The sequence below is a fragment of the Montipora capricornis genome, chromosome 5, assembly GCF_036669925.1.
Source record: "Montipora capricornis isolate CH-2021 chromosome 5, ASM3666992v2, whole genome shotgun sequence".
Classification (NCBI taxonomy): Eukaryota; Metazoa; Cnidaria; class Anthozoa; order Scleractinia; family Acroporidae; genus Montipora; species Montipora capricornis.
This window is the reverse complement of record NC_090887.1, coordinates 4,181,920-4,194,893: the sequence shown is the minus strand read 5'-3', so window position 1 is coordinate 4,194,893 and position 12,974 is coordinate 4,181,920. Positions and strand designations below refer to the sequence as shown.

Genomic DNA, 12,974 nt, shown 5'->3' with positions numbered 1-12,974 from the left:
TCTGCTTATCCAGTCTCTTGAGATCAGGCTTTGCAGGAGGAGAAATGAGCTCTTGAACGCCGCCACTACTGTGGCGTTACTTACAATGACAATATTCCTTGACAACCCAAAAGAAAGTGAGAAATAAATTCTAACAGGATGAGCCAGCAGTAGTGAATTTTCTTTAGCCATTTTTGCGAAAACAACATGTCCACATTGAAAAAAATTCTTACCAGCCTGACAAATTTCAATTCCTGTAGCGACAAAAAATACCCCTGGTGGACTGATTTGGTTCTTGGTTACGCATCTATATTATAAGACTAATTTTGTATCTACTGATACGAAGACGTTTTTTATTCTATAGAATGATGAGAATGCAGCGTGATACTCTTCTCTCTTTTAATTGAGCGTCAGTTGATCTGAAGGCGGATAGCGTCCATTGGACGAAACACACTCTTTTCTTTACCTTCTAACAATCATCTGTAGACGGGGCATAAATGACTCGGCGTGATGACAATTCTGTAGGAACACCCATTTTCCCTTTTGATGGTATGCTTTGGTGATGGCTTCCTCAGTCCTGGGCCCCTGTCCCCTCCCCAGTGAAATGATGTCCAAGTGTAACGCTGTGCCTCGAATTTGTCTGGCAAAACGTATAAGCTGGGATGTAGGATCCGAGCCTGCAAAAGAATGATCTAGAATTAGGGACATTTCGTGATCTTAAATTGATATAAATCCAGGACATTTAGAGCAATAAGAAAATAAGTGGTCTTCTAAAATTAGGGAAAGTAAGGATAACAATTCAGTTTGCTGAGTTAACTTCAATTACTGGTCAGTACTTCGGACTCCCGACCGCAGGGCCTTGCTCAGGCACTGTATTGTGTTCCCTTAGGCAAGGAACGTTGCTCCACACTTGGGGGGAGTAGAAATCTGCGATGGCATCCCGTCCAGGGAGGACAGAGTAGCAGTACTCCAGCCGTTTGAGCCTCAGCTGCTGGTGTGCGAATTTACCTTATCTTTAATTAATGAAAAAAATCTAATTGTAACTTGGGATAAATTCGCACGACTAATTGTTTTCACACTAAACTTACCAGGAGACAAGATGAAAATCAGCGGTTTTCTGTTACTGGATTCTTGAAAAATTTCCTGCAGATCGAATCCCACACTCGTGACAAACATAGACCCCAACTGTTCTTTGACAAACAACCTGACAGACTCCACCAAGCATTCAGGCCGGAGAATCTTTATGATAATTAAATGCTGAAAACCAGTGAGAGCGGACACGTCCCAGTGAATTTGGTCTTTACCTATAAAAAAATGTAAGGACTCTTCAGTGTTCAGTAAGGCTTGGTCTGTCTCCGTATTTATCTTTTTATCGGATCACGGGCCTACCTTATGTCTGAGTTGATTATCGATAGCCCTCAGCGAAAGAACTGATTTTAACACTGATTTTCCACGGAGTCCACAGTGCTAAAAAATTGGCGGGCCATCTTGCGCGACCACTGAACCGGACTCAAGCTTTAGTAAGAAAGATCATGGCTAAGGGATAGGTACGCAATTTTTCCGACTCAAATAATCAAGAACAGCACCTCACTCAACCAAACATAGCAATAGTGTATATAGGAAGTTTTCAACAAACCCCTAGAGACATCAAGAACAAACAGAGAAATGTACGACTTCTGGCCAGTTTTCGGCCACCAACATGGCGGCGATGACGTAACGTGAAAACCTCATATTCCTTTTTGGTGCTGGAATCCACTCAACCAGAAAGATAGACTGGGTTTTATTAAAGCGTTCCTATGATTTAAAAAAAACACACCCCTTTTTTCCCCTCAGATTTTGAAAGTGTGTTTGCTTAACAACTGACTTGCAAAACTTTGAGCTTTGATTTTTATCCAGTCTGTTTACTTTGAGTGTAAGTTTGGATTTCAAGGTCCGCCATTCTGACCGATTGGACCATAGGGAAATGACGTTGTTTTGCGTAATTTCTGGTCCGGTACCTGCAGAAGCTGCTAAGATTTCTTTTGGAACATGAATTTCTTCGATTATTGTTTCTAACTTTACATCTCGCCCAACCAGCTTGCTGGTCTTGACGTCCAACAACCTTTTCTATGCCTTCTTCCAAGTGTAGAATATTTTGGTGCGAATGTAAGTAGAAGCTACATTCTTCATACCTTGGACAACTGCAGGTGAATCATCAGTGTCCATGTTACCTTCTTTAAGAAATTGAAAGGGATTCTCACTCAAGGAGAACTTGCTCCAAAAGGCGACATTCACAGCTATGTCACTACACATCCCAGAAAAAGAAGTAACTGAAGATGAAAGCTGGAGGCATTCTTTCCACGTGGATTCACTGATCCATTTGGCCGGTGACTTGTTCATCTTCGACAAATACTGACCCATGCTTCCTGTAGCTATAGTGCGAGATACTGCAATAAAAGAAACAGGGGAATTAAGGGAACCAACCGGATTTGGCGTTAGCATTTGCAACAAGGTGCAAGTGAAATTCATGCTGGAAAATAACTTCAGAGCAACCAAATTATGAACGAAGAAAGGCTTCGGCGTTTTTAGTATGAACAAAGATCCAAGCATTATAAAGGTGAGCATATCATTGGTTAAATCGCTGTGATGAAGAAGCTGAAAGTTGCGAGTAAAGAGATTTTATATGGATACTTATAAACTAATTGGGATAGTACGCGCACTGTCATTGAGAGTATGAAAACACGGCTATGGCATCACACGAATTTTGATTGGTTATGTCTTGTCAGACGAGCGTTTTGATTGGCTGGTAGGAAATACGAGCGTGTATCAAGAAAATCTGTTTCAATCAATAAGTAAAAAAAAAAAACAGCACCTTCCTTCATTCCTTAAAGAGTGTTTTGGGTTGGGGTAGGCTTTTTGTTTTGTTGTTGTTCCATTCCTTTTGCGCAGTAAGGTATTACAGTGATACCGCATGGCTCTTAAGGCTAGTTTACACCATAGTTAATGCGTGGAGATGGTTACGAAACTCGACAAGTCTTTTTGTTTCATGTTTTTGTCTGTATATTTGGCCTTGACGGTGCACAAAACACACCTTTTTCGAGAATATAACCAATCAAATTTTTCGATTAAAATATGCCCAACTAATTTGCGAACCCCTGCGAAGCGAAAACAAAAGATTGTGCCCTGTCACAGTCAACTCAACATCGATTGCGACATCATTGTTCTCGCTTTTGAAGGTTTTAAGCTCTCATAACCAGTCCCTTGATTAACTATGTTTACACGTACGACGCCAGCATAAGCATAAGCAGCATACGCAGTCGCATTAACTTGCTGTTAGTGTCTTTTGTTCCAACGAAAGGTACCATGCAATTATCAAACACTACTGCGTCTGCGTGTTACTCGTGCTTATGCTTAAGTCGTTTGTGTAAACCAGCCCTAATACGGTATGTAAAGAAAGAGTGAACTATGACTCTACATACTGTACGATATAAGTTGAAAATAAAATGTACTGCTTCTCTGCGGTTTGAACAGAGAATCCCGCAAACTACAAAAAATTGCCAACCCGCAAGAAAAAACTCCCTCAAATTTTTCGCGCTACACGGTAGTTGAAGCATCGTTTGACCAGGGCACAGAGTACAATCGAGACAGTATACTCTTGATAACACTGATTCGCACCTGCTATAGAACTGGGCTGCACTCCGCTGTCCAAGTCCTCTTCGTTCTCAAGCCTGTCACTTATAGCAGCAACCGCTGATCCACGAACGAACCAGTTCCATTCTTCCTCCTTGATAGTCGCTTCAAATGACTTGGCCACTGAGTGGCGCATAATTCCCGCGCATAGCATGAATGAGAAGGTCAGCTTGTGTCGTGCAAATAGCGCGTAAGATACAACACGGTAAACACTTTCAGTCAAGAGCATCACTAAAGCTTCGAGATACTCAGGAAATGAGGCGATGTCTTTCAGCCTTGGCGCAGATGGCCTAAGAGAAATTGAAATTGAAATTCATCCAACTGATTCGTTCAAAGCAGATGACGGCGTTTGTACAAGACTATCGTTCAAACGTCATTCAACTGTAACTTGGAAACGTGTGATAAGTTCACTTGTACTTTGCACTCGCGTTACAATTTGTACCACGTGTTACATGAGAAATGCACTCTTTTTTAGGCAACCAGAACTGAGCACGTATTCCATTAGGCCCCGTCCAAACGTATCCGGATATTTTTGAATCCGCAACTTTTGCTTTCCAGATTCAAAAATATTCCCATCCACACGTAGCGTATTCAAATCGAATTTGCCCGTCCACACGTACCCGAAACGTATCCGGATTCGCTGTAGTATTCAGGACTCCTCAAGGAAACAGAGGTAACACAGCATGCGTCATGAAGCCCTCGGCAGCCATCTTGAGAATTGATTTCACGGTACGGAACTAGGTTCGATCTTGTTACGCCATGCGGATAAAAAAAATTCATTCACTACTTGCACATATCCCATAATACACCTCTTTTACCCCCCAAAAATCTGCAGGGGCATTGTTTTCGACTTCTCTTGGGACATTTTCATGTCCAAGGAGAAATTGCAAACAATGGTCATGCAAAAGGTTTGGGGAGTAATAGAGGTGTATTATGGGATTGTGCAAGTAGTGAATAGCGGATTAGAAAATTTCCCCTATGGAGAGCGTATTGAAAAAGATCCGGATTCGCAAGCGAATTCGCCGGATACGTGTGGAAATATCTCTCTTTGTCGCTGTATGTTGATAGCCACCTTGGATACTCGGTTGCGCTTGAATGAATTCGAAAAACAGAGAGCGTGAAGCGACCCCTCTCATAGTGCTTCTTTGTCTTCAAAGTGCCCCTGTGACCAAAAAATCAATTTTTATTTTTCTTTGGATTTCAAAACTGTGGTAACTAAACACTGAGCGACTAAAGTTTTAAGAGCTGGTTTCAAAAAGACACCTGTTTATTTCAACTGGAATTTCCCTATTTAACAGTCCGCCATTACCAACTTTAAGTTCTTAAGAGAGCTGGATCGAGGAGAAAATGACGTCAAAGGCTCACTAGTTTAAGAATGCAATGCGTGTGTATGCCGGAGAATTAATATGCGGCACGGGACTTTTGGGCTTTTAGACTGCTAAACTCGCGTTGTGCATATATAATAAGCTACATTCATACGCTTAAATTTTAAGCAAGTAAGTCACTTTTCCCTGGATCCAACCCTAGGCCTATGAGGTTCAATCGGTCAGTTTTGAACGTAAGTAATGGCGGACCGTGAAATCCAAAACTTAAAATCAAAGTAAACGGCCTTTGGATAAAAATCAATGCCCGGAATTTTGGCAGTCAGGTGTTTAGCAAACGCACTTTCAGAATCTGAAGCAAAAAAGGAAGTGTTTTTTTTTTTTACCGCAGGGGCACTTTAATACTTGATGCAAAATCCCGCAACGCAAAATATGATCGTGGGTTTTCACCAAAGAAGCAAGCATGAGAGCAAGCAACATACCCAAGTGAATAAAGTTGTCTTTAATTCGTGTGTTTTGTCCTGACAAAAGGTACCAACTATCAATACGCTACTGAATTTGCGTTTGTTGCTTGTGTTTATGCTTGCTCCGTAGGTGAAAACCAGACTTGAGGTTATGGGAAGGACTCTCGCCACTTCAAGCGGTCTTTACACGGAGCATGACACCATCGTGTCTGCTAAAAAAAGTTAGGTAATAGAGACCTTGAGATACCGGTAACGGGTAGCGCCATGTTTTTTTCATTTTGTGATGACGTCATTGATCTCACCCGGTAGACCCAACCGTTTTTCCAGGGTAGACACCAGTTTACCGGTAGGAGAATTACGAGTAGCTACACAGAAGACATGATGGAGAAACAAGTAAGTCTTTATGACGTTTTAAGTACAAATGTGAATCGTATGACTCCTTGGCAATGTTATTGCAAGTCTGTTGAGGTATTTTTGCCATATTTAAATTTTATTGTAAAGAAAGTGCTTCAAAATGGACTGATGTGCCGCCATCTTTGTAAACAATCGTTACCAATCCCCGCGCGTTAACTTTACGGGTATGTTATTATCAAAATGGCTACGCGCATGAACATTTTACGTGTACGGGAACATTACCCGTAACCGTATACCGGTATACGAGTATCTCAAGTTCTTTAACGCTCCAGATGTAACGTTTGCATAAGTTCTCTATTCCATTAAATAATGACCAATTAATATATAGGCTAATAACAGTTAGGGCGTCAACTTCCCATAACAGGTTAAATGCCTCTGTCTTAACTGAATATATCATACTTGCGCTTGTAACTGGGTCGACTAACAACTGACGCGGCGGCTTTGTTCTTGCGTACTGGTCGTAGCGTTCCCGCGCTGCCTGGTGCAATAGGTGACTCACTCCTTTGATTCTGCGCAGGTTCTTGCGCTGATGCAATACATTTCTCAAAGAGGTCTGTGAACCACGGCAATGAAAACTGGTACATCACATCAATGTACGCTAAATCAGTAAGAACGAAGTACAACACCGCTCCACGCGTGGCCACGGGAAGGTACCCCTCTCGACTCGAGTTGATCTTCTCTTCAGTTTCTTCCGATTGATGGACACGAGAATGTATCACATTCGCCATTTTCTTGCTTTCATCCAGTGTAGAGATGAGATCTTGATCATCAAGGATGTTACCTGATGAAGGAACAAATTCATGCAGACAAGCAATTTACGACTTTATTTTGGGCACTTCTTAATTCACATGAAAATTAAAACCTCAATAAAACGTGAATTGAACTTGGGAATTACATATAGTCATGAGAGGATTAGGGAACAGAGCACATCCACCAGACATGGGTCTCTTCCAATGATAATTTTTTCAATCTAGATTTAGCGCGAGGTTATGATGCGCTGCTATTAGGGAGCTAAAGCGCGCGCATTTTTGAGACGCAGACGGCAACCGGACGAGAACATTTCGCGAGCCAGGGCAGTGCACGTGGTGTCTCCCAGATTCTTGTACTAAACGCCTCTAATGGAGAAAGAAACTTGGCAATGAAATGTGGTTGTGGGAAGACAAGTTTAAAGGGAAAACAGCTCACTTCCGGGTGCCGTCAGCGTGTCAAAAACGCGCGTGCTTAAGGAGGCTCGAAAGGGATTTTAGCTGCGCGCGCGAGGAACCTACACACGCAATAACTTAGAAGCATGCGTCAGCTGAATGAATCAAATTTCTACTAAAAGTAACGCGTGCAACACACCGGAAGTGAAAATACGGCGTAAAATCGCGCGAACCGGAATTAAAACGTGCGGAAAAAAATTGATTCTATCTCGAAATTTTGCGCGGTGACCTATCTTGATATTTTGCATGCACGTATCATTAACGATGGCACTTTAAATAAAAGAGTTTCGGAGAAATTTCTCTGGTACAATTTTCTGTAAACTATAAAACGCCATTTTTCGATGTATTTTAAATTCTACTAGGTAACTTTTTGTCATACTCTTTAATAAGTTAAAGGATTTAGGGAGATTTCCAACAAAGAAATAAAAACGGAAGGTCACCGACTTAGTTTTTCTGATAATTTTCAAAAACTGAAGTCTAGAGGGCCTTTTTGTGGTCCTGGCGTGTTGCCATGGTAACCGATATGACGTCATAAGTGCCCTTAAAGTATTGACCAACAATAGAGTTGCAAAGATATTTATAGTTTGTCTACACAATGAAATATCCTTCTTTGGTATCTTTCATCGTTTCACAAACACTATAGCAACAAAACAACCCTTTCGAGCCTCCTTAAGCTCCCTGTTTTACGGAAGGCACTTCATGTTTAATAAATAATTATGAATAAAACGATATTTATATGGTGCCTATACGTGTAGGCTCAAGGCGCTTAACAATAAATCATGATAACTAGCAAGTATTAAACTATCAATAACTATGACGGGCTAACAAACAACTACTAAGGAAGTATTGGAGTAAAATTAGTAAATTAAAAAAGGCTAACTAGGAACTACTCAAAATTCAAAAAAGTGAGAGCAAAAGGTAAAATATTAAATTAAATAGCATTAAATAAAAGAAAAGCGTCTACTATGAAGTCGAATACCGATTTTAAAAGATAGGTTTTAAGTTTTGATTTAAAAGAAGAAGAAGTGGTACACGATCGCAAGTCTACAAGTAATTTGTTCCATAATACAGGAGCAGCAATAACTAGGGATCTGGCTCCGTATGTCATAACTTTACAATTGACACGGTTTAATAGAGGACCGGATGATGACTATAAGGTTCTTGTGGGGATGTGGCGGGAAATTAATTCCGTAATATAACTTGGCGATTGGTCATGGAAGGCTTTGAAGGCCACCAGCAGTATATTAAACTTTATACTTTCAGAGTAGGGTAGCCAATGGTAGCTAATGAGAAGTGCCGTTACATGATCATACTTGCAAGAAATTGTTATAAGTTGTTATTAGAGCGGTTTTCAATAGAGTCTCGAAAGTAATTAGCGAATTATTTTGGTTTTGCATTATTTCACTCAATGATTGGTTCAAAGTTCCCGGGCCACTTTTCCAACCAATCAGAAATTAAACCAAAATAACCGTGGCTCGCGCGTGCACATTTTCCCGTGCTTTGGGTCGGCTACGTGTAATTACTTCGAGAATGGATGGGCTTACTGAATTGTCTCCGTCCTTTTTGTTTGGCAAAAGTAATTGCTTTGGTTTTGGTTTTACGACACTCGATTGAAACTCGCTCTATCGTCGGTCAATTGTAATTGATCATTGGCTGCGCAACCATGGGCGCAAGACCAAAATAACTTTCACAGCATGGCGCGAAGCATAACATAGATTGAAAAAAATCTATCATGGGGCATGGGTTCTCTCCCCTCATCCTCTCTTGACATAATCAAAGAAGCAATAGACCTTTCCTTTATGAACCATTTTCGCAGTGTAAGAGTGTAAGTGAATACGCCATTTCCGAGTTCATGTCTGCCTCCTCTTCAAAGCGAGTCTAAGCGTGAAGTTTTTGTGATGGTAATTAGTTCTACTTTACATATGTATGAAAACTAATTATCATAAGAGAAACTTCACACTTAAACTCGCTTTGAAGAGGAGGCAGACATGAACCCGGATATGGCCTATTGGACAAGTTGTCTTGTTTCTAGCACTGTTTCCCTCCCCACCCTACTGTCAAGTGAATCAAGGCAATAAAGCTGGATGGCATGCCTTCTAGGAGTTGAGATTCATAATAATACACTGCCGATGTCTTTTATCCGTTCTTGTTCTTGCCGTCTGTTAAGTCCCCGCATTTGAAGTGATGATAAATAAAGCGTTCTTACCTCTTGAAGAATGAAGCAACGATAATGATCGATCTTCCAATTCTCTCAACTTGTAACGATCGTTGACTAGACCTTGTAACAATTCCCTTCGACTTTCCTCCAGTTTTGGTCTTTCTTTCTGAACGACGCGAGACAGCAACTGGTCTTGCAGTCCGTCTACCGTTACAGTGAAGTTGATGACCGTAACCTTAATACATACTTCTGGCAAGAAGTGTGGGTTGGCCAAGGGCGTGGTCATGTATAGCCGGAAGTTACTGTTGTACTCGATCTCGGTTTCTCCGATCAATATAACGGAGTGGTTGCCCCGTTGTATGGTGTTTTTACTTAGTATGGGATTGAGTGATGGGTCTAGGCTTTCACCCACATCCTGCAAAGTACAAGAACAGACAATGATACCCACGACTTGTAAGGTGAACTCTAGCGAGGAAAATAGGTTTTGACAATACAATCGAAGGGTAAACGATTTGAAAATCGATGGCGTATCCTTATTGCGGAATAGAGCTAAAACAATTTGCCACTTGCGTCTCAAAAGTAAAACCTGGAAACAAAGGTGCATACCTCAACTAGCACAGGTTGCCCGAGTGGTATTGCACTCTCCAGCGTCCTAATGTAACTGGGATCGGAAGCTTTGACAATCTTGAGCCCGTTAACCTTTTCGGTCTGTGTTAGCCAGTGGGAGGCTTGCTCCTGCGGGTCAATTAACAGTGGCCAGCGGCGGCAATGTTTTATAAGGACAGCATTTTCAATCGAATGTTTATCGTGTGGCAATTCTTTGTTTACCCACTTCTGTATCTCGACTGGCTCAGAAAGAAACTCCGTCAGTTCAAAGTTGTCAGAAACAGGAATGTTTTCTTTTCTACAAAGTTCAAGCCAGTGAGCAAGAAGCCTGTTTCTATAAGGTGACGTAAAGGCCCCAAGGTACGCCACTGCTGCCGATGAAACAAGCGTACCACCAACCAATCCTTCGCTCTGTGTTTCTTGGATATGAATTGCTTTTTTCCACCGAACCTGCGAAAGAATAGTTAATGAAAAGGAACGCCACGGTTGTAAATGTCAATACATAACCTAAACGGAAAAGCATCGCTACGAGAAATCACGATTTTGATTTCATTTTTTTCTTTTATAAGAATCACTTTAAATGGCCATTGCAGCAAACTGGTTATATGACCAATGAAAGGTAAACTTGAAGCCAGGGCTTTATAAAATCGAGAAATTACAAGGTCAGGTTCTACTTGGTCAGATTGCAAATTTTCAGAGAAATACGACTTTGGCCATGTCCACACGTATCTGCATTTTTTTTTTCCAATACGGTCTCCAGAGTGGAAATTTTTAATACGCTGCGAATTCGGAAACATGTGGACGGTTGTATCCGCAAATTTTTAAATACGCTGACGTCACACTCTTGGATCCTGTCTTTCCCGGGTGAGATAAACCAACAAGGGGTATCGCCCTTGGACCTTGAAAGACTCACGTGCAACCCCTTAACGAAGCAGAGAAAAGGGTGCCAACATACGATTTTGCGCATGCTCAACAAGCAATATCTTTGTGCGAAGCACTGGGCACTAGAGTGTATCCAATAAGTGTGAACAGTGAAAACGATTCGAAAACGATTGGAATTTAATCCGAAATAAAAAACGTTCGCGGATACAAAAAACTCGGGATACGTGTGGACGGGGCCTTATGGTTAAAATGTTATGATCGCCTGAAGAATTCCATACTCATGTTAACAAGCGCCAGAGAAGATTTTGCCCACCAGTGAAATTTTCCATAATAAAGCGTCGCAAAAACAGGTGAGATTAAAAAGTTACGCAACGTAGAAACAAGCGAGAATAAGAAAGGAGGGAAATTTTCGGACTTTCAAATCTCAAGGAAAAAAACACTTCGGCGGATTAAAAACTAAAAAAAAAAGGAACAAGCAAAAACAAAAAGCAAAACAAAGCATTGAAGCATCACTGCTTACAAATGTCTTTCACCGATAACAACATGGGAGAGAACTAAAATCGGCATATTTTGAGCCACTTCTGATTTCGAGCAAAAATGACTAAATCGTCATGATTGTGGTTGTGGGAAAAGGTCACGTGACGCATTGTTGCAAATGGTCTATTGAAGTCCAAAATTACATATTAGCCAGTATCAAAAAATACCACAACACTCTTTGTTTGTCCCTCCATAATTTTGCATAAGCATTGTTTCCAGTTTCTCTTGGGACCAATGTAAGACCCAAGAGAAAACGGAAACTTCTGATTTCTAATTAAGATGCTCTTCCAGACAGCTGCAGATCACGGATATCCAAAAGTCAGAAAGTAAATATTAAGACTAAAGACCAAGGAGAAGTTATTTATTTAATGTGTGACAGTTGCAAGCGTTCCGTTACCTGCTCTTCTGCCAAAGACGCAGTCAGCAACGAAGCCCTCTGCAGTCGTATGATAGTCAATTCCTTCTTCTGTCGGAGCTCCTCAAGCTGAGCCACGCTATTGTCGTATTGTTGCTGTAAAAGCTCAAGTTGCTCTTGGATTTTTGACAAACTAATCTGCAGCAAAAAGAGTGAGGGGTTTTAATCTTTCTTCACCAAAGTGATATTTAGAGCGGTTTTCAATTGAGTGTCGAAAGTAATTAGCGAATTGCTTTGGTTTATGATTACTTCGCTCAGTGATTGGTTCAAAGTTCTCGCGCCATTTTCCCGAGTTCACATTTTCCCGCTCTTTGTATCGGCTACGTGTAATTACTTCGAGTTTTGGTTGGTTTACCGCATTGTCTCCGTCCTTTTTGATGGGCCAAAGTAATTACTTTGGTTTTGGTTTTACGAAACTCATTTGAAATCCGCTCTATCGGTGGATGGTACTCCCTTTCATTACCAGGCCTGTTCAAGCCTTAGTGCTTTTAATATTCTCGTCATCGCCACTGCATCATCCTCATTCTCATCGTACTCCTCCTCCTCCTCATCATCATCATCATCGTCATCGTCATCGTCATCGTCATCGTCATCACCATCGTCATCGTCATCGTCATCGTCATCAACATCATCATCTTCATCATCCCCGAAACATTTATTAATACTCCTTTTCGTGCTTTTTAATTGGATAACTCACAGGGGATTAGCAAAGTACCATTCACCTCGAAGAACTCATTAACAAACAAAATGGTTTTGCGTAATCCTCATTGTTTCAATAACTAATTTTCTTGTCCAAGGATGATGATTTTTCACCATATTTGCTCTTCTGAAAATAAAGACCACGAGCTGTTCTTTCGGATGAGTGCTCAATGCAACGCGAACCATGACTTTTATTTTCATCTTTCCTACAATTTGCAAGAAATTTATACTCAATAGACTAGAGGAGAGGAAACGCAATTATAGCCAAGAGAGCACTATTTCACTGTCTTATCATGTGTACTTCTTTTGTTTATTTAATTCCGAAAAGTTACTGATAATGGCATATGATTTAAAAAGCGCAAGCCCCCTCGAATAGCTCTGCTACCTACAGGTTGCGCATGATTATCAATGTAATATACCCAGAAATTTATAAAACATCGATGTTGTTGTAGTTTGTTGCTGTTGTTGAGACCTTCGATGAGCAAAGCTGTCGTCGTAAGTAATCGTTGATTTTCTCCTTAAACTTTTATTGTCCGTAAATTCGAAACACGTTTTCATTCCATAAAAATGGAAAAAAGTTGATCTCCCTTCTCGCTTTCCAAAAAACCCTAATTCAACCAATGCGAC

General features: G+C 40.9%; 1 protein-coding gene across 3 annotated transcripts in view; it reads right to left on the bottom strand.

The window, feature by feature from the left end:
* Nucleotides 1-12,974, bottom strand: part of LOC138049175 (dynein axonemal heavy chain 6-like) — a 100,059-nt gene that overhangs the window by 22,930 nt on the left and 64,155 nt on the right. For all 3 annotated transcript variants that reach the window (XR_011132311.1, XM_068895349.1, XM_068895348.1), the window contains 8 exons: nucleotides 11,631-11,786; nucleotides 9,815-10,264; nucleotides 9,257-9,623; nucleotides 6,248-6,629; nucleotides 3,634-3,938; nucleotides 2,151-2,405; nucleotides 1,068-1,283; nucleotides 446-656 (listed from right to left, as the gene is read on the bottom strand). Coding sequence is in view for 2 of the 3 variants with exons in the window: in XM_068895349.1 (XP_068751450.1) it covers nucleotides 446-656; nucleotides 1,068-1,283; nucleotides 2,151-2,405; nucleotides 3,634-3,938; nucleotides 6,248-6,629; nucleotides 9,257-9,623; nucleotides 9,815-10,264; nucleotides 11,631-11,786 (2,342 nt within the window). In the remaining variant the exon portion in view is untranslated. The remainder of the gene's footprint in view (nucleotides 1-445; nucleotides 657-1,067; nucleotides 1,284-2,150; nucleotides 2,406-3,633; nucleotides 3,939-6,247; nucleotides 6,630-9,256; nucleotides 9,624-9,814; nucleotides 10,265-11,630; nucleotides 11,787-12,974) is intronic.